We start from the raw sequence: 26,644 nt of genomic DNA, 5'->3' as shown, positions 1-26,644 counted from the left end.
TCTCTGCTACTCAGCATTTAAATCATGTAGTTGCATTATACCAAGTTTGTATTGTTCGAATTATGTCCCCTCGGGTGAAGCTGGCCCCGTCCCGGTCGTCGAAATGTTCTATAAAAAAACCTTGAAAATCTTCTTTTTATAAAAACCGAGAGGGCATGATTTTTGACACCTTGGATGTAGTCTCATGTTATGGCCGTTTACCCCAGAGGTTCGAAGATTTATATATTCTTTATTGTTGTTGTTTCTAAAAATGTTATTATCTAAAATCCCATGGCCCAGACCTTTGGTTTTTGGTATGACGCCTTATGTCGCGATTCTTCACCAAAATTAGTAAAATGTCTCTTGGACCAACACTGGTAACTTCCCGCGGTGTCATGTTTTCTATATACTTATTCAGTTAAATATTTGAAATGATTTTCCTCTGAAACCGCAAGACGCAGACCCTTGATGTATTTCCCTAGCCTTCTGAAGTGGTCCATTACCGTTTTTGTTCAAAATATGTCACTTGAGTCAAAGCTGGTCCCGCAGTGGGGTCCATTTGTTTCTTTAAACGTATACGTATATATATATATATATATATATATATATATATATATATATATATATATATATATATACATATGGTAAAATCTTTATACATTTTCTTCTCTGAAATCTCAAGGCCAATATTTGTGCTTATTGAAATGTAGCCTAACGTAATGGCCGTTAACCAAGATTGTTAAAATTATGTCAGTCGAGTGAAATTTGGTCAAGGTTTTGTGTATACTTATATAACTTAATTTTAAAATTCACTTAGCCTAGACCATTTATATGTTTGCTTAGCTTCAAAATTGCCATTTACTAAAATTCTTCAAACAATGACAATTTGATCGAAGCTGTCCAAATCCCGTTGGTCTTTTTTATATACGAAAATCTTCTCTAAAACCGCAAGGCCAAGACCAATGATATGTTGTATGTGATATCAGGAAGTGGTTATTACCACCTTCATCAACAACATCAAATGACTTGCAAATCAAACAATGACTTCCTCACATACCAATGACTTCCTCACCAACTACTAACTAAGCGAAGAATGATATCCTTAGCTAAAACTTACCTCCTTTGAAACCATTGACGTATTTAGCGCCCACATATTTCTTGAGCATCAAATGACTTCCTTAGCAACCTATAAATCATTTAGTAACCAATCACTTCCTGAGAATCCACATACCTACATTCATGGTAACCAACAACTTCCTTATTACTGCTGACATTCTTCACAACCAATGACTACCTTAGCAAGCAGATAAATCACCATTCTTTATTAGTTTCCAATGAATTTCTTAGCACCAACATACTTCATTAGTTTTCAATGACTTCCTCAGCAACAAATGACCTAATCAACCATTTATTAAGTGAAGAACAATTTCCTTCGCTACAATTACCTGCCTGGAAACCATTGAATTACTAAGCGAGCACCTATTGTTTAGCAACTTACGACTTCCTTTGCTTCTTTTGAATCTTTAAGCAGCCACTCACTTCTAAATCTACAAATAACAACCGTAGCAACCAATCACTCCCGATTATTCATATACCTACATTGATAGTGACCTATAACAACTGCTGACATATTTAGCAACCAATTACTATCTTAGCAAACTGATAATTCATCATACTTCATTAGTTTCTAATGAGTTCCTTATCAAACAATGATTTTCGTCACAAACAATAACTTCCTAAGCAACCATTTACTTTTTATCAACAACCTTCATCCAAACCAACGAATGATTTTCTTAGGAACTTATGGCTTTCTTAACAACCAGTGATCACGTAATGATAACCCTTCAAACAATTTTCATCCATAGCAACCAATTACTCCTTTTTCAAGCAATTACTTCGTTATCAATAATTGACTATATTAGCCACACTTTATTTACCTAGTTACATATAACTTTCTTGGCAACCAATGACTTCTTAAGTTGCAAATGACAACCTAAGTAACTTCCTATATTCTAACTTATAATTTCTTAAGCAAACAAGTGCTACTTCTGCTGTCAGATATACATTTGCATTTACTTTCTTTCTGAGTAACCATTAACATACTTAGCAGTCACTTCCTTGACGTCAACAGACATTCATAGAAACCAATAATTTCCTTTAAAACATATGACTTTCTTATCAAACAATGATGTCCTTAGCAACCACTGACTTCCTCAGTAATCATTTACCTCTTAGCAGGTAAATATATATAATAATAAAGTTCTTAGCGACCAATGATAACCTAAATCTTTATACAACAAATGCTTTCCGTTTTAAAGACTTCCTTCTTAGCAAACATTTACTACCTTGGCGATTGATTAATTCCTTACCATAATACAAACTCCCTTAGCAAAAATGACTTTCTTAGCAACAAAGAAATCTTAAGCAACGAATGTTGTTTAGGAATTTCCTACATCCATAGTAATTATTGACTTCAATAACAACAGCCGGATGACATCATATTCATAGTATCTGTGGACAACCAGCTGACAACGTCTTAGCTTCCAAAGACATTTTATACAGTGACCAAACTTATCTATCAAACATAAAATTACTCAGCAAACACTTACTACCTTAGCAACCATCTTTGACCACTGATTCGTAGTACGTTTTTGATAGTTACAGTGTGTATACAGATTTACTGGTTCAATACAGTAAATCCAAAATGGAGATATATTATTTCTAATATGTAAGAGTATTTATTCCTACTTAAAACGCTTAATTTATTTAACATAATTGATCAACGCTTAAACTTGTGTACAATAATGCATATTTACGATACACAGATTCAAAGATATATCGTCCGAGCTCCTTTCAAACAATTATGTTAAAAAACCCATGCAGTTAACAAAGTCAGTTAAAATTGTTAGCAATCACTGGGGTTGACAATGCGTCTATTTTCGTATCCTTTTATTAAGGAGTTTCAGTTTGAACATCGAACAATAATATTATCAAAGCATCCGTTAGATTGTAATTTTATAGTGGTTTATCAGTAAGTAAAATAAGATATTTCACTAGTAAAAAGAGTTGAAATAATCAAGTTGAAAGTTTTATTGTTTTGAAATATCAGCCCGCTCTCAGATCCACATTTAACGTTAGCGCGCACAGGGCTGGGACATACATTCAACGAAGTCATTTCTGAAACAAACTTTGCATTAAACTTTTTTTTGTATAACAATGCATTGTCATTTAATATCCTTTCTAGAAAAAATATATAAAATGATATTTTTTTACACAAAAAATGATAGTTCACTGTTTCGTAAACACCAAAATTAAGTATATCACTCGGGCTATCTCCAACTATTACTATTGGTGCTCACTTAGTAATGATATTGCGATCTTACACTGAAACACGACCAAGTAAATGAATGGTTTTCGCCTAAACATTTAGTTCTGATAGATGGATAGTACTGACATTTGGTGTGTAGGCAGCTTGTGAAGAGCTAAATTTGATTTGCTTTTGCCGGAGGATGAATGCAGATCAAGTTCAAGGTTGCTTAAATAGAAACACTGTTTCTGTCCAATATTCCTATATTTTATATATTTACTTATAATTTTATTGTTTTTTTTTATGTTTTTATTTATTTTTTTTTTGGTTTGGGGGAGGGGTCAATAAAACTGATACTGGAAAAAAAACGATTTGTGCAAAATAAATTAAGTTACGATTGATGGAAAATGAATGATTTAACTTGTACGTGTAGGTAGCGTATGTTAAAACATAGGTTCGGTTTGCTTCTGACGTAGGTGGAATCAAGGTTAATGTCACAGTTACGAAGATACAAAATTGTTTTCGCTCAATAATCTTAAATAACAAGATGAACAATTTTCACGTATATTGTTATGCGAGGAATTGCGATCCGAACATATCCGAAGATGTTGCGTTTATCGGATGATAACCGCAATTGCCGAAAGGATCTTCATTTAAGGAATGGAAGTTGAGGTGTAGATGTTTAGGATTGTTGGGATAAGAGGTTTGTGCACGTAAACTGGGTTAAACCCCCAGAAAATTTACATTTTACTGACCTTTCCAAGGCGGTACCTTACAATCCTTGATAAGCATACCTCGTTTCTTAAGTATAATATGTATGCACTGTGATTTTTGCGGATTTTGTGTTGTTTTTCCATGGATCTTGTTTTTGTGTTCTATGTCTATGGCGTTTACTCAGTGCCATTAAACCGGGTTGATGTTTAAACTTTTTGCTACTGAGCTCGTTTCTGAAGTATTTAGTATTTATACGAACTAAATCGTTTCATTTAGGTGTTAAGTAACTTGAGATTTTTACTGGGGCGTAGCTAGTCCTCTATTCAAGAGGCTTAACTCAACCATTAAAAGCTAGCTTATGGGTTTTGCTAGATATGTGCGTATTGTCTCTTGCAGAAGTATAACGTGTTTAACATGACTATCTTGAACAATTTCTGGCCAAGATTATAAATACACACACACACACACACACACACAAGCACACACGCACGCACGTACGCACACACGCACACATAAACACACACACTCACACATACAAACACACACTTGAATACAACGACGCCGCCAACGTGTTTTCTTCGATAAACATAAGAGCTAATTAAGCATTTTAAATAATTCATTGCGATTTAAAACAGTATTGTTAATGTTTGTCGTCAGACAGAAAGAAAACATTCGTTTTACCTTCCTCAACCTTTGGTCAAAACTGATAATGTGTAAGTCATTTCTTGCTTTTTTTTTTTGTTTATTCTCTCAATATTCGTGTATGTGTTTTTGTCAAATCAGCGAATTCATCCAATAGCGCGCACTCGATTTTCCCATGTAATCAATTTCATGAGCTGAACATAATTACATTACACAAACGAAATGAAAAGCTCTATTTTATGAGCAAAATATAAATAAACACATCCCATAGTGAGCCTGCTAAGGGAAAACATCTGTCCACGGAATGTCCGTAGTTTACTTACCTTACCTTTTGATAAACAAGATACGAACAAAAACGTTTCATTTTAGTTGAAGGATTATCCGTAAAACACTCAAATTAAAAAGAAACTAGTCGCCGGCGACGTTACTTTTTTAACAATTGAAGTGAATTGTCATATTAAAAAAAACTAATATATCGTCATGGTAGTGCAACAACTCAATAATTACAAATAACAATAGACGCAGATATTGAGTTCTTGCACTAATTCGACGATATTCAATCGATTGTGGTGTTAATCATTTACTCGAAAACTGAAGTTAGTTCCCAAAGTAGGCAGCTTAATTTATCCTAGACAGTAACAGCACAGACATTTAACATTGTTTGGATAAGTCTCTGTAGTTATTACGTTAGCACTTCAAAAAACTAGTTTTCCCATTCACTATGTTACCAAATTCCCTAGCTTAAATGATAGACGAAATAATAAAATGTTATTATTAACCTTTATATGGGATAGCAGATCTTATGCTATATCATCCTCGGGAAACGATCAATTGAAACTTGCAAATTAAAATAGTTCACATGCTATTTAAGCAAGCTGGATCAAACGATTTATTAAAGAAAACAATCGTGGTAAATATATTTTTTTACCAATATATTAGATAAAAAGGTGGGAACATTATATTACAATGTAGACGAGATGAATGATATAAAGGTTATTTTCGGTCATAACGTATTTATTCATGACATCTTAAACATCTTGGAACATACATTAACAACAAGAATAAGTTGATATCAGAAGATTCATGATATGCAAAAATTAAATGCAATAATAGACCTTTTATATTATAAAGAATGGCATGAAAAGGGATAAATGTACAAATAACTCATATTTGACTTAAGAGAAAAAACTCTACTTTATGGATTAATTTTTTTTTTTTGAAATATAAAGAACAAATCAATAGAATGCCACAATATATAAAATCCAATATTCATATATCACGATTCCAGCTTAATATTCATCGATGCATGACAAATAAAATCAAGGAAGAAAAAATCTAAAATTCTTTATAACACACTTCCAAAAATTGCTCAATAAAATCAAAACACAAAGAGAGGTGGGAAAGCTCGAACCAAAAGGGATATCTATCGAACTAAAACTGATAAGCGTTTTATTTGAAATAAACTAAATTAGTAGGTATAGCACTATTACCTTTATAATATCACTCACAAATTATTTCATATGTTGTTAAAAATACCGTCATGTGATTCCACGTTTTCTTTATTTAGAAAAATACTAGCACGATAGCATTCAAATTGAACGTGAAGTAGCCAATTTGAAAATGAAAACTAACTAAGTGTCCATAAACAGAAATTGGCTTTAATCCCAAAGATAACTAAGAAATAATACCATTCTGTATCTCATAAACACTTTTTTCTGCATGTATACCCACATTTGTTAGCAAAAAGCATTACAATTTATTCTGGAACATAATTGATTTTTACATTTTAAACATTCATAAGTATGAAAATATGATTATTATATGCACGAATCTTATCGATGCACGATATATGTTTACTTTGTTTTGGTATTGAAATTGTTTTTGCTTAAAATTGATTTCTTTCACTGTGTGAAAGGATACGATTATCCTAGTGAGCGTTAATTTGACCTCGAAACGACCAATTCATGTTATCATATTGTATAGTTTTATAAGCAAATGGGTATAAAATAGTTCTATACTATAGGCAAAAAAGTGCATTTTACGAAGATACATTCAAACTCATAATATAAAGCATTGTTTTTGTTTATTTATTTTGAAAGCACTTTCCAAACAATAGTATCAGGATGCATTTTATCTTAGAAATAACGCAATTACATGAAGATACACTCAAAATTACCGCTTATGGCAATGTCGACGCCATATGAGTCGTTTATCTGTATGTTTCATTTTTTGTTTTTGAAAATGTGTACACCCAGGGGTGTCAGGTTCGATGCATGTGAATATTTGTTCTCTCAAACCGCAAATGCAAGACATTTTTGACATCTATGACTTCCTTAACAATTAATGAATACCAATGAGTACATTAACAACAACTGACTTTCTTAGCAACCACTAACTTCTTAGCAGCTTACATCATCGAAATAAATAATTTCTAAAGCAAACCATGACTTACTTACCAACAACCATCATACATGACCAAAAATAATTACCTTAGAATTCGAAAAATTAATTTTCTTTGCCACCAATGACTTTCTTCGCAACCAATGATTTCCTAGCAACTATCTTAAACCATAGCAACGAATAATTTCCATTTCAACCACCGACTTCCTAAGAAACCATTGACTACCTGAGCATTCGATTACTTCCTAAGCAGTTAATAACTACCATGGCCACTTATGTATTTCATCGTCCTTGGCAACCAATGAATTCAATGACAAACAAAGTTTTTCTAAACAACAGTTTGCATTCATAGTAATCATTGAATACCATAGCAACAGTCGGGTTCTATTGCCAGTTTATGCACTGTCCCTTCAAACAACCAGCTGATAATGTCTTAACTTCCCTAGACATATTATTCAATGACAAACGTCCTTATCAACCATCAAATTACTCGGCAAGCACTTACTTTCTTAGCAAGCATCCTTAATATCCGCTGACTCGTTTGTCATTTTAACCAGATGAGCGATTAGTGCCTTTTTGGTCCTTTTGCTGTAATACAACAGTCGCAGTACGTGTCTATTGTTAACAATGCAAATCGATGGCACCATTTAAAAAAAGCCGAACATACATTTTTGCTATTTCGGGGTTTTCATCTTTTTATTAACATATTTTAGTTTGCCTCCTTTTCTGAAAACACCGGACTTAACAGCCAATAGAAATTGAGTCTACTGGTCAGAAGAAGTTGCAGAAAAACCCGAACCTACATGTCATTGTATATGACATTTTATATTGTTTTTTTTTTTTGTATCTGCTGAAAAAGTACAAAAATGTAAGTTCAGCATTTTTAAATGGTGCCATCGATATACAGATTTACTGGTTTAGTAACGTAAACAAATAACAAAGATTATTTATAATAATTAAGAGTTTTTAATCTCATTTAAAACGATTAGTTTACTAAACAAAGTTGATCAAAGCTGAAAGTCGTAAACGTTCATGCATTTTTACGATAGGCGTATTCAAATAGATAACAACCGAGATCCTTTTAATCTATTGAGTAAATAGATGTTGCGTTACCATCGTAACAAAGCCTGTTAAAATGTATAAGAAATTACTGGGGTTGTCAAAGAGTCTAATTATCCAAATATGCTGTCTCTTTATATCAGTCAAAATTTCTTATACTTTTAGTTTGGAATTCTAGTTTTTGGACATCACAAAGTAATATATCATTGTATCCGTAAGATTATAATATGAAGTCAATATCGTTTTAACAAGATGAGTTGCTTTAATAAATATTTAAAGAAATCGCCATTTGGGATCGCGATTGGCAAATATCATAAAGGCATTCACGAATTGCGACCGTCAAAGTTACAAAAACAAAACAATATCAAAAATAGTTGCTAACCGACATATCCTAAGATCAAAGGCAATACATGTTGAAAACAATGAAAACAATATAAGATTTAACCCAACTTAAAGAAAAATATCTCAGAAAAAAAATAATATACAAACCTAAAATAAATAATGATATCGTGTCAGGAACGAAAAAAAAACACACTAAGGGAAGAAGTTAACTTTTATAAAAAGCTTTATAGTAAAGATAACAACTTAAACAAAGAGGTAAGAGAAACATTTCTGGATTCAACTAAAAGAGAACTCTCCAAAAGCGAAAGCGTTGTTTGCGAAGGTAATATGTCTATATGTGAATGCGGAAACGCCCTTAAAGACATGAAGTCCCGGTTTAGATGGGCTTTCGACATAATTTTCTAAAATATTTTAGAACGACTTTAAAATCACTTTAATAAACTCACTGAACTACCTTTTCCAAAATGGATATTTAACACCACTACAAAAACAAGATATAACCACTTTAATACCAAAACCTGAAAAAGATTTAGAAAACCTCTCAAACTGGAGACCTATAAGCTTACTTAATTTTGATTATAATGCAGCAACGAAAGCAATCGGAGAAGGTACTACCACAAGTTATTGATTTCGAACAAAAATGATTTATAGGTAGGCACTTTGGGGAAAATGTTCGATTGTTTATAGAAGTTTTGCAATATCTAGGAAAATAACTGACCAGGTGTTTTATTCTTTGGCGACTTCCAAAAAGCGTTCGATAGCATTGATCACTCATTCACAATAAATAGTTTAAAAACGTTTGACATCAGCTCATATATCATGCAATGGACTACGCTCTTTGATACTGATATACATAGTTCAATAATAAACAATGGACATTTATCAGAGGCATTTGCCATCGAAAACGAAGTACGACAGGGTTGTCCACTATCTTCGAAATGAAATATAATTTGTCTACAAATAATATCAGGCCATGTAAATCAAAACTCATATATAAAAGGGATGATTGTTGGCAACACAGAAAGCAAACAATCACTGTTTGCTGATGACGCGACCTACCTAAATTAGGCTTTAGAAAAAAAATATTTTAATATTTGATTAACACATTAGACTAACTTTCAAAATATTCTGGTCTAAACCTCAACACGAACAAGTCAATGATTATAGAAGAGTGGGTACATTAAAAAAACATAACATTGAAATAGTGCAAAACATATATTTTATTTGGACTTCAGAATGTTCCACACCTTTAGGTATTTTTTTATTATACTAGAAAAAATAACAATAGACGAGAATATTTATTAAAAAGATCGAAGAATTCCATAAAACAATTAGCGACCGTTTGCTTGTTTTGCACCTATCGACTCCCTTACCAGTTTATTACTCTCCTAGCAACCAATCCCTTCCTTAGCTACAAGTGATAATCTTAGCAACCTAATAATTCCTGAGCATCTATCTACCTACTTTCATAGTAATCCATAACTTCCTTTGTAACCACTGTAAATAAATGACTACCTTAGCAAACAGAAAATGTTCAGAGCACTTTCATTCATCATTAGTTTTTAATGACTCCCTTAGCAAAAAATTACTTTCTAAGCAACCAATAATTTCCAAAGCATCCAATGACTTCTTAACAACTACCTGCATTCAAAGCAACCAATGACTTTCTTAGAAACTAAAGGCTTCCTTAGCAACAATTGATTTTCAGATACGTTTAGGTACAGATGACTTTCTTCATAACCACTGCCTTTCTTAAATGCAAATGACAACCTTAGCCACTTCCTGTAATCATAGCATATTTTTTAGCCATCATTGTCAGCACTTTAGCAGTCAGATAATTCCCAAGCATGTTCTTATTTTCTTAGTAGCCACTGAATTCCTTAGCAAACACTTCATTCTAAGTGGCAACCGAAATTCATAGAAACCAATGATTTCCTTAGCAATCTTTGACTTCCTTATCAACAAATGACTTCCGTAGCAACCACTAGCTTTCTCAGCAGCTATTTACATCGTAGCAACTACCTAATTCCAAAGCAAGAACGCCCTAAGGAAAAACTGACCTTTTACCAACAACCTCAATCAATGGCAGCACATGACTTCTTTAGGAAGTAATGTCTTCCTTAACCACCAATGATTTTCTTAAAAAAAACTTTCGCAACTCATACATAGCAACCAGTGATTACCGTTTCAACCACTAACATAAGAAGCAGACATTGACTACCTTAGCAACTGATTTAATCCTAAGCAACCAAATTTCACTCAGCATCTAACTACATACATAGCAACCTGCGACTTCCAAAGCAACATTCTGATTTCATTTTCATCATATACATTTTATCTTGGAACAACAAGCTGACAACTATATAACTTGCCTAGAAATGCTATACAATGACCAGCCTTCTTATCCATCGAATACATACTTTCTTAGCAAACACCCTTTAAATAACCACATTTTAAACAAGTGAGCGATATACGGCCATAGTTGCCATTTTGTTGTAATACACCAGCCGCAGTATTTAGCTTTTTATCCTGTCACATGCATACAAATCGGTTCAATAACAAAGTATGAATTTTAGTTTATTAAGATAGTAGACCACGTGATGTTTATCTACACTCGGTTGAATATGTGACCGCGAAAACCGACATTTGTCTACACTAAAATGTCGGAACAGCACAAATAATGTTTCATTATCGTATCTATAGTCCGCCAACAATCCACCTTAACAATCACACGCCAATAAAGTCCCATCAATCTGCATAATAATGACACTGGCAAAAATATCGGCCAGAAAATCTATATGTTCTTTTACCCGCAAATGCGGAAAACTGTGCAGCATTCAACTATAGCTAATTCCATTTCTGAGGTGAATGACAAAATCGCACTGACGACAGAAAAAAATGAATTATCTCTTTACCGGTACAGTTCTGAACACCCAACACTATCAACATGAATTAAATCTATTTGAATTGTGGCGATTGTTTGTAAACACTCGGGATCTTGAACCATGACCTGTGAACTGTAGTCTGTGACTTTCGGAATAAGTGTTACATCGTCAGATAATGTTTGGTAATTGATCCATGTGTATGCACTTTTAAAAGCTATTTTATGTTTTGAATTGATATTGACGTATTAAAATGTAATTATTTTTTATTATAAGCGTATTGAAAAAAGCTGAACAGTTTTAATAACTATTTTGGGGCGAATGGACATAGATACCGAGTGTGCCGACGTCACCCCCCCCCCCCCCTTAATTTTAAAGATACGTAATGATTTTAAGGTTATTAGTAGTGTTTAAAGTAACAGAATAAATAGCCTTTGGCTCACTCGGATTTTTTTCCGCCTTGCCATATATATATAACCGATACAGTATAATTAAGCACACACTTTCAACGTTCTAGACGTATGGTTCTGATTTGTAATGATAAATTCGTCAAAGGTGAATGAACTTTAGTTACCCTGAGCTCGTCATGCAGAGCGTGTACTTAAAATATGGCATTATTCGGATTGTATTTGAATAACTTCTGCAAGATCAGGAATTAAGAATCATGTGCATACTATTTGACAATATTAATAATTTGTTGTAGCTTACTTGTAATTAGACCAAGAGTCTTCTTTCAGACAATACGTTTTCAAAATACTGCTTATTTATAAAGATATCAAGTAGAACTCACGAAATATTAGTAATTTGATAGTCATGACAAACATAATTGTAATCAAATTGTCGAAACGGTCTCTTCTATAGAAAGAAAATCGATTTTCTAGATACCAATGCAAACATATATACTTCCGTTGAATACGAACTCGACTTCCTAGTACCACAAAGCATGTTGCAGTATGTTAAGTATAGAACTAGTGATTTTTAATAGGCATTCCAATAAGGAACTCTATAAGAGATGTTAAATTTTTTGCATTGTGTAAATATTAAAACCTTGGAATGGTAGGTATTGCTTTGGATAAACATTGGCAAATAGCATATGCCGGCCTTTATTTGATAGTTTATAGGTTATGGGTTTTGTAAGACATGTACGTATTGTGTCTTGCAGCAGTGTAATAATTTTGACAATAATATCTCGAACAATTTCTGAGTTTTAGTCAAGGTGTAAGAAACAAACACACACGCACACACACACACGCCCGCACACACGCATGCACATACGCACACACACACACGCACACGCACACGCACACGCACACACACACACACACACACACACACACACACACACACACACTTGATTACGACGACGACGATACTGTGTAAGGCATTTCTTTTTTGGTTTTTGATTCACGCAATTGTATGTTTCTTTTGTGAAATCTGCATTTTTTTAGTGAACAAAGTTACACTGCAAAAATTAAATGAATTGCAGTAATTTATGAGGAAGCAACAATTAAACACAGTCCAATAGTGCAGTCAGGCAAAACATCTGTCCGCGTGTTTTCCACAGTAAACCTATCAAACCTTTTGATAAACAAGATACGAACAAAAACGTTTAATTTACGTTGTTTCATGTTTTCAGAGAATCTTATCTAAAACAACTCTTTTCAACAACAAAATTATTAATGTATTTATACGGAATAATGATAAAGACATGCCCACTTTAATAATAGTTTTGGAAAGTTGACTGTTAGTAAACTAAGAAAGATTCCCAAAAAATTAGTATGCCGTTATATATTTATTTTTTATTTAGAATCGCTTAATTTACTAGATTTAAATTAATTAATGGTAGACTATATATATATATCAATATGTCATAAATACATATGCTTATTTGGGTTCATGTTTAAATTATTTAAAAAAAAAACATTTCGAAAAAGCGTTTTCACTAAGATAAAAGTATTAAATAACATACTTGTATTCGCCACATGCAAAATGATAAAATAAACAACGATAAACAAGGTATGAATGTTCCCCTTTTTTCAATAGTCAATAATAAGTGTTAAGCAATTGAAAGCATAATTATGCTTTTCTTTTAAAGTTACCTTATAAAATACATTAGCCTATGCTTAGAACATGTCTGTTTTGTTGTTGTTTTCCTTGAAAAACATCCTAAATGTTTAATTACTTATATTGCAATGTTTAAAAGGTTTATGTACTGAGTTGTTCGAACCGCTTCTAAAAATAAGTAAATGACCACATAACAAACATTTATATATCTCAATTTGTATAAAAAGTTAATCGTTACATTTGATTGTATTAAGCTCCTACAATGTATATGAAATCAATTGGAATAAAGTAAACAATAACATTTAGCCAATCGACCAGCCTGATGTTAAACGACGAATCCAAATCAAATGATTAACTCCATGTTGGTGAGGTTAAAATAAATGTGTATCTTGGAGGGATACCATCAAAAACCTAAGCAAATGATATTCACATGTAAATACGACCGTTGTATCAATTCACCCATTTATTCCAAACAGGAAGTTATATATCCGAGTTTAAATGTTTATTAGCTAGAAAGACACCCAATTCTTAACAATGTAATTGCTGGCCGTTTTGTGTAAAAAATAGCACGTATTGGGGCCAGATTTTTTAAATTATATTTCAAGCAAATATGCTACTTTCACATCAGCTGGAAGCTTCATATTTGCTTTTAAATGTTGAATAAGGAAAAATAACCCAATTCTCAACAAAGTTATTGCATGTTCTGTGGGTGTACATGAGTGAAGAGTTTGGCGCCAAAATGTGTTTGCGAGATTTATAAAAAAAACATATAAGCTCAGGACAACAAAATGTATACGTCTGTCACCTTTAAAGACTAATACAGGTTGTGTAATAATACATATAATACATTTCACAAACAGAAAATGGCATTTCAATGAAAGTAATCGCCAAGCAAACTACCTTTTTCTCTGACGTTTTGCAGTCCACACTGAATCCTTTGTTGAAACCCCTTCCGAGTTAATCACATTTAAAATGAATCAAATCGTATAGCTCATGTATGATTTTTGTTTTTAACTGCCTATTTTTTCAATATTCTGATTATTTTCTGTTCCAATATCTCGCACACTTTCCGGCATATTTCAATAAGAGTGACACAACCACGCTTCCCACTACATAATATACCACTGCACGAACACCCCGAACATTCCAGCCAATGTTCTTACGCCAAACGACAAATAACTCAAGCAGGCGGGAATTCGGCTGTTTTGAAACGGTAAAAAATATGCTTAACTTGGCTGCTTGTATAAACATTAACTAACATGTCGTATTCGGGATTTTCTGAATTTATAACACATGGGTTTCCTAAGTATTAATTTGCATTTAATGTAGATACAATTTACCCGTTCAGTAGGTTTAGGCCACTGAGTATTTATATACATAACCATGAACAGTCATTTTAATTTAAAGGAGTGTCTGCCCTTCCATAAAAATAACATGATAAAAGTCAACAAGTTACTTTGTAAACAATACTTATTTCATGTTTTTTAAAGGTACACCAAATCTTAGCATAATCAAAGAATAAACTGTTGTATAAAAATACACTTTAAAAGTATGTTGTCTTTAATATTGAGTTGAATTTACTGTCATAGATGTTCACTTAATGTGTATTCTTCTCTCTATGCATAGCTATTTCCATACCGTTATCACTGAAAAAGATGTCAAAAGTATGTTATCTGTTATACTGTCGGCTTCATAGTTTATATCAGCGTTGTTGTTGGGCACTCTCTGCTTCTCCATGAACTGTAATTTATGCGTTTTAAGGTATTATCTAATACCACCGTCAAATTACATTTGCATAAAACCCTTAAGATAATCGGTTTAGTGCATCACAATAATGCGTTGTAGTAAAATAAAGAAGCAAACCTTCGACTATAAAATCATCACTTTGTGTTGTTATTGTTTGTTTTTGTTTTATTTGTTCTTTGGGGGGGGGGGGAGAGAACTTTCTACAGTTGAATGAAACAATACTTGTTTGAAGTACAACATTGAAACCAAAAATAAACAGTTACTATAACAGAGTGCAACACATATTCCAGAAGTATAAAGGTTATTATAATAATTATTATGACGAATAATTTTGAACCTGGTATTTCATTTAAAAAGGCTTAGTTTATTAGCAGAATCAATAAATTTGTTTCCATATCAATGATGCAGGAAGAGCAATTTTAGCAACATGACACACGTTGTTAATGAATACATGCCATTATTCACCTTCCAACGATTTTAGCTTATTAGTAAGAACTATATCCAAAAATTGGCCTTTACTTTATAAAACTATCAGTGACCTTATTTGAACAATTCCACTCTTAAAGTTGTTTTGCTTGCGTGTTAGATCAATAATCCTTTACATTGATTAATAATGAATTTGTGTCTTCTATTATGCAATCGGATGTAACTCAATTATATAACATAATCCACAGGAAGCCATGCTGATAAAGTGAGTCTCGTATAACTAATGTATATTACTGTCACTTCTCAATTGTTTTAAACGTCGATATTCATGTTGTAGACTAAGTTTAATATTTAATTCACCTCTTTTTTAAACACTTCTTACGCTACTATATTTTGAATAAGTATTCACTTCTGAATCAACAGTAACATTTTATAAAATCATGTCACAATAACGCGGGAAAAGATCAACCACTTGAAATCACTTTAAAACATTATTTTGAAACACTTATGACAACAATACATTAATAAATTAACTCTTTCTAAAATGTTGATTTACTGTTTACGGGACTTGCCGACACAATACGAACTATAACAAGATCAACAATTTTCATGTATGTTTTTATGCGATGACCTGCGATTCGAACATATCCGAAGATGTTAAGGTCATCGGATGATAACCGCAATTGCCGAAAGGCACTTCAGTAAATGAATGGAATGGAAGTTGAGTTGTAAATATACATATAAACAGATGTACGGATGCATGTACTTCGTTTTATGCACTAAGCCATCCAAGTGCACAACCATAATAAAATAGTATTAACGATTACTAAAACGATTTTAAAAGATACACAATGAAGCATCTTATATATTCGTTCTCTTAACAAAAACGATGACTATAGAGGTTAAAGTTAGGAATCTGATAGATTATTAATAAGCCCTTATATACTTGAGTTAGTAGTGACAATATCGTTTCGCTTATTTAAACAGTTTTTATCCTATTTCACCGATTTTAAGCGATTTCATCAATGAATAAAAAATGAGATCTTTGTTGATTTTTCAGTGTAAATATTTATGCTTAAAGCTACAAAAAAACACAGTAGCATAAAGTTTAAACATTAACCAGGTTAAATGGCACTGGGTAAACGCCAAAGACATAGAACATGAATCACAAACAAGAAACATGGAAGAACAGCACAAACAGCACAGTGCATACATACTATGTATAAAAAACGAGGTATGTTTATCAAGGATTGCTAGGTACGCCTTGGAACGGTCAGTAAAATTTAAATTACTGTGGGGTTAAACCTGTTTAAGTGCACAAACCAAACTCTTATCCCAACAATCCTAAATAAAGATAAAACGTAAAAGGGTAAATCTTATCAAAGTAAGTGCGCATTTTATTTTACGAGTGTCATAGATTTCTTTATAATCACGAGTGAAATAAACTACAATCTTACACTGAAATGTTTTTTTCTGTTTCTGTTATGCCTGTTTTAGGAGTTTAATTAGTATTTTAATGTAAAAAATAGCCCCTTCTGAAAAGAGTGTTATTTACGCCTCTGCTTGTAGGACACCCCTCACATAAAGTTCTGCGCTGTCATTTTCTATTTCCGGTTGGTGGAAAAAATGGTTATCCAAGTTTTTTTTTGTACTTTATCATTTACTTGTATTTCAGGACAAACAATTAATGAACATTCATTGACAAACTTTCATTATTGCATCTATATTCTAAATAATTTTAGTTAATGCATGAAAGCACTTTTAGATTGAGCAGGGAACGAATACATGACACAATTGCTTCACTGATCGTAAATTACTAAATTTGAACTTAAGGTCGAACGTGATAAAAGCAATAGCAGATTAGCATTTTCAAACTTTTCGAGTTTGTTTCGTGAACCAGGAGTATCAATCATTCATCAAAGACCATGCTAGGTTGTTGACAAATATTTAGGCTTTGGGTATATGAAATAATGAATTATTCTAATGTATGTTTTGTGTACTTTCTTGAAAGGTTGTATTTCAAAGTTTTAAAAGACATTTGACATATGATGTAACATCGAGTAAATGTTCGACGTTTTAAGATTGGTCAAAGGGAAATAACTTCAATGGATTTAAAAAGTTGTAGTTAAGGTTGATATTCATTTCATAGTTTGCAGTTAAAATATCAAATTGATATTTTCATTTTCACTGTTGTTATTTCATCTTATAAAACTTTATTTTTCACAGAAAACATGAACAAATCGATCAATTTTCATTAAAAGGTCTTAATGATTGTTTCTATTATCTCGCCGGCCGCTTTAAACACGTTTAGCGCTTTGATTCAGTTCCTTTCTTATCTGTCCCTTTATTTATTATTGGATTTCCTTTATTCATACACTTTTACTTATATGTTATAATTGATGATACTTATAGTAGCAATAATCAGTTGATATCAGTCACATTAAAAAGTATTTTTTATAATACTGATATCATAAATATTATTGAAATGCTAACAAACAGTAATAGATACTATATTGATAACCACTCAATATGGATTAGTATGATGTAAGTATTTGTAAGACATAAGTATGCATTAGTAACTACTGATTAACTCATTTATATTTAATTGAACATCCCTACTCTCGACATTATAGACTAAAGTGCACACGTTGAGTACATACGTGTTCAAATCATAAGATCAAAGTGTGATTGTTCAGGAACAAGGAGGCAAAGAAAATTAGATATTATTAGACATATTTAATGCCTTCCTCCAGAAGTAATAGTGATAATTTGTGCGCTGTGGATCAAACGCCAAATCTCGTCAGTTATATTCCTAAAAGTCGAAAACCTCAACAATTAAGACTGCGTGATTGGAAAGTGAAAACTTTAAACCTCCAGTGACTTTACATTTTACTGACCGTTCCAAGGCGGTACCTAGCAACTCTTGATAATCATACCTAGTTGTTTATATATAAAGTATGCATGCACTGTGCTGTTTGTGGAGTTTTGTGCTGTTCTACCATGTTTCTTGTTTGTGATTTTATGTTCTATGACTTCGGCGTCTAGTCATTGCCATTAAAACCTGGTTTATGTTTAAACTCTTTGCTACTGAGCTTGTTTCTGTAGCGTTTCACATACATATTATACAGATGAGATTGTTTTGTTTTGATTTTGCATAACGTTATGAGTAGTGTAGGTTATTAAAAAATAAAGCTTTATTGAGTTGCGTGTCTTTTTACAAAACTGTTTTGGAATTCCTTTTCAATGCACTATATGTTCTATGTTTCAGCTATGAGCCCGTTTGGTAATATATGTAAGTAAAACAAAACAAGTGATGTTACTCACATTTCTTACATATACTTTTTAATACTGATGTAATAAAGGCAAACGAATGATAATAGTTTGTATATTGGTAACCATTAAATATTGATTGGAATGGTTTGTGTACTTATTATTCCGTAATTCCGTCCCCGTTACTTATGTTCATATCATTTTCATTAATTTTCACATATGCAAACTTATCATTATAGAATGAAGTGGACACGCTGAGTTCACACAATTTAAAAACAACAACATTACCCAAACGTTGAATATTTAGGAAAGACGGGCAAAATGGTCAGAAATTACTGAAATAAGTAGCATAGCTCTAAATACAACTCACGGGGTGGGTGGCAACTATTGATGCCTATTATTCAATCGAACAACAAATCCTTAAGCATCGTTTAAGTATTTTGTTTTCAAACAATGTTAATGGCAAGTCTGTCTAACGTGAGTATAAATAACGGAAATACAGATGAATGAATTGTACTCATTATAGACATGTCTCAACAACAAGTAAAGCCTGTGCTGAAGGCTAGTCAAAACTTTCATAATGCTGAAGGTATCTTTAAACGTTTGTTTTTTGTTGAAACGTTGCATTTTGCTATGAGTATGAGAAGTATATCCAATGGTTTTAAGTTATTAAAAAATAAAGTTTCATAGAGTTGTGTATATTTTCACCATACACTTATTGGAATTCATTCGAACATCGATTCACTGATATTTCTTTCATTCAGTTCGGGCGCTGTTTCAAAAAGAAGGTAAGTTAAACATTAACATGTGATTTAAGTCACATTCTTCAAGTTAACTTTATAATTCTGATTTAATTAAAATATCAAATAAATGCAAACAAGTAGTAAAATAAAGCATAATAATACCAATCCATTGACCAACATATGATAGGTGGACACAGTTGATGTCTTCGTTTGAAAGGTTCATAAATTATATTAGTTCCTATATGATTAAATGAACCGCCCAAACTTGATACCAATTTTGTTTAATTAGCTTGAACCACTATCGATGATGTTCTCGGTAGGAAATAAAGAAATACATGTATTCTTGAGAAATGTAAAAAGGACACGGAAGTTATCCTCAAAATCTGCTTTTACAAGCACATGTGATGTACATGTCGTCACCTTTATGCAATCACTTAATAATATGCCTTTATTTTTCTATGCCGTTATTAAGCAATTTAACTATGGAAAACAGGTATATGTAATCCATACTTGTGAAAGAGCCTCTTAAATGACCAACTGTGTAGGTCATAATAAATTGTAAAGATATATGCCTGTTTTTTTTTTCATTGTTAGTACAAACTTAACCATCAGGTGATAGTCATCGTTTATAAAATTGTTGTTTTAAAACAATGTTGATAACCTTACTATCCAGTGTTAGTGTCAATAGTGATACAAATAAATCAAGAATTGCAACTATCATTACTAGAGCCCCGTGAAGCGAAACGCCAAACGAATTCGTCAGGTAAAATGAAGCTTTTTTTTCAAGTATTTATGGCAGAGCTATGGGAAAGTGTTAACTTTCATATTGATATACGAGTTTTATACGGGGGATCTTATTTGAATTTGCATATCGATATGCGAATTATACACGTTTGTTTTAGGTTATCCGAAAATACAATTAGGTACAATTGTGTTTTATCGTAAAGTAGTGGCTTTTTGTACAGTGCGATATTTAAATTATTTTATCGATACTTACGTTTTTTCTATATTTCAGTTAACGATGTGTTTCATTTGGGAGAACGTAAGTTACACAGTGGAGATGATATAGGTCACTTTCCTTAAGTAAACTTCATATATACCAATTAAATTCAAATTTTAAAAGAATGTACATTTATAAACATTCAATATGGTGTGTTTTAATGTTTTTTTGTTTTTTTTATGTCATTTAGTATTTGTCACTAATCCTTATCTCATCATCATAAAATTAAACATCTCCGCGCTAGACATTATAGAATGAAGAGGACATGCTGAATAAACAAATATCTAAAACTTATGTCAAAGTGTGAAATTTAGAAACAAGGGCAATAATGATAGACATTATCAACTGAGTTCCATAACTCTATCAATATCTGACAGGCTTTCTTTTCAAGGTTTTTATTCTGTTTATTTTTAAATGTGTTCCTTGTTTGTTCCAAGTTTTAGTACAATACTGTGTTTTATTATGAAACTATATTATCACACAGTTTTTAACATTGTATTTGCTAAGGCAGACTGTGTGTGATGCTCATAGTTTCAAACAATAACTGCACCGTATCTTTGAATAAAAAATGTATGAAGTACTCTGAATTGTATTCCGTCGTCTGCAGAAATAATTGGGATCCCTAATCATTGAAGTACTTGGGGTATACCTATAAGTATATTATTATTTGTTTTATTATTGCGTTTCCTCCAGTAAATGCATACTTTGATATGATTTACCTTTTACGTTTTTACTTTATTCAGGATTGTTGGGATAAGAGTGAGGTTGTGCACGCAAACTGGTTTAAACCCACAGTAAATTTACATTTTACTGACCGTTCCAAGGCGGTACCCTAACAATCCTTGATAAACACAACTAGTTTTTATATAGTATATGAAGTATATAAGGTATTTGTAGGTTATTAACAATAATGTTTCATCGAGTTGTGTCTCTTTAAACTACACTGTTTTGTAATTATTGTATTGATACACTATTGTTTTCTATGTTTCAGTCATTCAGTTGACTTCCGAAGAAGAAAGTAAGTAAAATAATGATATATAAGTCACATGACAAAAATATACTTTAAACAACAATATAATTGTTCATCGGAATTGAACGCAAACCTATATTAGTAGAGAGTATAAACAATAACAAGTCAATGTGTGGATTGAAGAGATAAATATATTTAATAGTATGACGCTAGACGTTATAGACTGAAACGGACAAAATGAGTACACGATTATTTAAAACATAAATAAAAGAGTGATTATTCAGAAAAAAGGGCAGTGGTGATCAGACGTTTTTGAACAGACTTCGACCCTGTGAATGTTGTTGTCCCAAATAGTCCAAACTATACAAACTTATGGCTTACTGGTGAAATTTGAAAAAAAGGAACTTTGTTTATTGGAAATAATTGTAAACAAATAGAAAACAGAAACAATTACAACTAAGCCATGAAGACGCAAAAATGCTGAATGGAAAGTAAAGAGGATGGGAAACGTGTATGGTTACTAGTACTTTGTTCTATGCACTACGCCATCCGGTATGTGTATATCGTAAAATTTAAAAATAACATGATTCATACAAGAAAAGCGATTCGACTGTTTCTAGTTTAATGAGAAATATCGCAAACGACATTTAAACTCAACTGAGAATATCACCTGTACGTGAGGCTATCTTTTGGCAATCATTGTGTGATAAATAATCTATTTTTATCAATCTTGTGTATTTGCATTAAAAGTTAGCACAAAACTGAGAACGTCTCGACGCCAGAATCCTTATCTTATCAGGTTCAGAAAGTAGGCTTAAAAGGTGGTACGAAATTGTTTTATAACAAAAAGTCAAATATTATAAACATATATATCAACCTGGTCTGCTTAAATGGTTTAGAACTAATAAATTTCAGAGCTTCATAATAAACCTATAATAAGAACAAAACTTCTTATTCCGTGTTGGTTATTTTTAAATTATATGCAATTGTATGCATTTCAACACAGGTTGACAATGTGCTGTGAATGTTAAGGTGTTGAGCAAAAATCAAAATATGATCGTCTAGAACTTGCATAACTTGCTAGTGCTTAATTTTGAAAGCGTGATTTTTATGAAAAGTTTCGACGTTCCGTAAGTTTTAGTATTTTCCTCACATATATGTAGAATTTTGATAAAAGGCTGGCCCTTTTTAAATTTTAGAATAAAAGAAACTTAAAAAAGACTGAATACAATAACTCATTGGTGTTTTGCTGATATTTAACAATAAATTGCAGAGACAGAACACAAGGTATTGATATTGAGTTGTTTATAACGCTCACAAACCATGTGACAGGATGTAAAAATATAAACAAATCTGAACCAAACATTCGGAAAATGAGGCTTTCATAATCAAAGTAAATGTAGAAAATGGATGACGTCAAACTGTTTACGGAAAATGAGTGTTAGTACATTTAATAAAAACTCATTTCTGCAAAGATTTCTGTTTATTTGTTTGTTTGTTTGTTTGTTTTTTTTAATTTTATTTAGCTGCAACCTCACCAATTATATTCGTGTTTTAGGTCTTAAAGATATCAAATCCTGCTTTTTGACATAGGCAAACGAAACTAGCAGTTGTGTGATTTCTTTTCTTTTTTTGTATCCTACGAAGGCTGTCCCACTGAATCGTAGACTTTGTTTTTTTTTAAAAATCATACGACGCCACATATGCAAAATACTTTGCATATTATTTATTGTTTAGTTAAGTGTTTGTACATTGTTTTTGATGTACAAGCATACCTAACCAACGCAGTCTGATAAACAAACGTTAGAAAATTCATTAGTTCTGATTAAAGAATTCTGAGAAGATATTTGCGTCAATTTCCCCGGGAAAACGTCATATCGTATGACGACACTCGTATGTCTTTCGCGTTTACCCTGTGCTATTAAACGGGGTTTATGTTTAAACGTTTGGCTATTGAGCTTGTTTCTGTAGTTTTTCATAAAAATAAGGTTATTATGCACACGGGGTAAAAACAAAAACAGCATGACTTTGTAAAGAAAACTTATTTAAACATAAATAAAATATATTTATTAGATTCCGTCAACATTTAACGTCATTAAATTGCACCGTCTTGCTTAAGCTAGAATATTTCAATTAAATAATTTTCATATCCCTGTCCAATACTGCCGGATATGGTCTGTGTAAAACATCATAAGCAGCATTCGACCATTGCGCTTTTAGTTAGCTGATGATATTTTGTTTAAATTATAACAACTACAAAAGTCACGTTTATTGCGATACTTCTGATGTAGGACCTCAATAAATCTACTACTTGAATTGTAATATGTGCTATTTCCATTAAGAGACACATTTTATTACAAGCGATATTTAATAGTCAATACGACCCTTCGTAATCCAAAACTTTATAAACAGTCCTGAAAAGCAGATGTTTGTTTTGCTCAAGAGACATACAGACAGACTGACGACCATACAAACGACATTTTAATTACTAAATATAAACATAATATAAATAAATGATTATAACATTCATTTAATACATGCGTGGTTCTTTTCACTGCTTATTATTTTACTATTCACGCGATCAATTATGAAGATGATATTCTCCGTCAAAACGTTGATTATATTTTGGCAAATAAACCCGCGTGTGTAACAATTTGTGATGTTATTCTGTACGTTATGATAATTATTTTTCGAAATTAAAGTTAACGTCAGTCAGCAACCCGTTTTAGGCGTTATTAATGCATAAATATACAGTTGTTTTACGTAATATTGTTTCTTATTGTTATAATTAAATCATAAAGCACTTATAATTACTCGTTTATATATTCCTATTAAAGGGATCGCCGCAGAAGCACGTGCAGACGCAATTGAATTGATTGAATTTAAGGAAAGGTTGAAAGTGCTGTTGGAGCTGTGTTTGTATCTTAGTCTGATACTTGAAACTTTAACATCAAAGCAAACAAGAAGAAGCAAAGAAGATAAATGTATTGTGCATATACTGCTTCTCCGATCGGGAGTTGAGTCGAATCCCGGCCCAAGGACATGGATTGGTAAGTATCCTATATTACTTACACTATGCACATGATGCGCGGGTTTATGTATCTATCTCCGTTTTTTCACTTATATCTCTTGATTTCTTGTCATTATATATACAAAATCACATTGTTTAAGACAAATATTATTACTTGCTCAAATATTTAAGGGTTACTCTCGGTGTTAGCGAGTACGAAAAGTTTCATATAGAGGTGAACAAAAAATCAGCAAAAATATTGAATAGTGCATCTCAAACACTTCTTACATTCCATTAAGGTTATAACGCAAACGGTCGACACAACTAATGTAAACTTATTATTTGGATGCATATCCAAATGGTTGCTCTTTACCCGTTTGATGTGTATAACGCCCAGATTGACACAGAATTGCAATAACAAAATGCAACAAAACCTAAATTGTACTCTAATTGTAGTATTACTTTAGCGTGCATAACGTTACATACGAATGTTGCATGTCACGTGAATTTCCGAATACCTAAAATTGTATTTTGCTTTATAAACTAATGAAATGCGTTTTGTAACGAAGAGGTTTTGTTTATTTGTTTGGAAAGCGAACCAACACCGCTAAAATCAAGACAAAACGTAACGCCACCAGATCTAATACACCATGAGGACTTGGATACATCTTGTCGATATTTCAGCATCTTGACAATACGTTAATATTATTATCATAAAGTTAATCAGTGGACCAGTTTGTAATTTCGTTAGTATTTCCCATACATTTCTTTTGAATAAAGAATCGTGTGGACCTACGGAGTTCATCAGGCGTAATATTAGACTCTATTATAGTTATACATTGACTTTGGTCACTTATTAGTGGATGCTTAGTGGCACTGGGGCATTTAATAGACACTGACAATGTAGCTTCTTAACATTACATCTCACGGGTCGTCAGTGATCATGCGTAGTTTTTAAAATCCAAACTTGTGTTATACCGTACGCTGACCGACATTCGTTTTACAGGAAAACCTTAGATTTAAATGGGGGTGTTTGCTTATATACACTTAAAAAGAAAGTTAATAATTCTGTCTTCAGTGTGCTTTCACAACTAGTTGGATTATGAGAAGACGCCCAATTCAACCTAATATTGTTTGCTTATAACCTGAATTTGAAAAATGAACGAAAACAAAAGCCAATAAAGTAATTTTGAAGAAGGTTTTTTAAACCGCAAAATAGGGATGATATTGTCCGTAGTCATTGTCGTCTGCGTCATACTTCCATTTCATCTCTCGAATTAAAGCATTTGTTATCCAGACTTTAAAAAACGTTGTGACAAGTTGTATTGGTATTACATCTTGACTGAGATCAATCATCTTCCAACCCTCACTTTAACACAGTGTTAGGGCCCTTTAATTGTAAAAATATGGCAGCCTCTTAAACGAAAGTTTGAAACAATTCACGTTGCATTATATATAGCTTTTGAAATATTCAAACAAACTATGCAATACCTTACGGATCTAGTATCATATCATTCCACAGTAAGCAATTACTTTTTCTCGTACTGTTTAACTACTTAATACTTTGATTCTTTACTAAGACATAGGCCTTTGACAGCAGTTCTAATATAACCTGTTATTTTACATTGCTCTTTAACGATAAAAAGCGCACCATCGTCTAGCTCTGGATTTGATAAAGTAATGTATTTTACATTTTTGTTGTAATCAACGTGAATTTTAGTAACCTGTTGATTGCTTTTATTCCTAAAGAACAATACCAAATCAGAGAAAGTCATTAAGATATTTTAAACTTATGAAATATATGCAGACTAGTACAATTGACAAAGGTTCTACAATTATGAACAGACAAAAGGCAATTTTTTAGGCAGTATGATATTTGACGTTTTGAAGGCACACCGCAGTGAGACCATGTTAGAGAAACTAAATAACGTCAATGTTGTTTTCGTCCCACCGTCATGTACAGATCAACTGCAGCCTCTCGATGCCATTTCAAACAAAATCTTCAAGGATGAACTGAAATCAATATTTCAGACTTACTATACTGACTGCGTTGCCGATAAAGTCAAACACAACCAGTCTGTGAACGACAT

At 32.2% G+C, this 26,644-nt stretch overlaps 1 protein-coding gene across 2 annotated transcripts in view; it reads left to right on the top strand.

Annotated features, from left to right (window-relative positions):
• Positions 1-26,644, top strand: part of LOC128223019 (uncharacterized) — a 43,508-nt gene that overhangs the window by 11,098 nt on the left and 5,766 nt on the right. For both annotated transcript variants that reach the window (XM_052932251.1, XM_052932250.1), the window contains 5 exons: positions 18,830-18,853; positions 19,596-19,619; positions 20,590-20,616; positions 21,566-21,592; positions 24,382-24,594. In XM_052932251.1, the coding sequence (XP_052788211.1) occupies positions 18,830-18,853; positions 19,596-19,619; positions 20,590-20,616; positions 21,566-21,592; positions 24,382-24,594 (315 nt within the window). The remainder of the gene's footprint in view (positions 1-18,829; positions 18,854-19,595; positions 19,620-20,589; positions 20,617-21,565; positions 21,593-24,381; positions 24,595-26,644) is intronic.

The sequence above is a fragment of the Mya arenaria genome, chromosome 17, assembly GCF_026914265.1.
Source record: "Mya arenaria isolate MELC-2E11 chromosome 17, ASM2691426v1".
Classification (NCBI taxonomy): Eukaryota; Metazoa; Mollusca; class Bivalvia; order Myida; family Myidae; genus Mya; species Mya arenaria.
The sequence above is the reverse complement of the archived record's forward strand: the minus strand, read 5'-3'. Positions and strand labels throughout refer to the sequence as shown.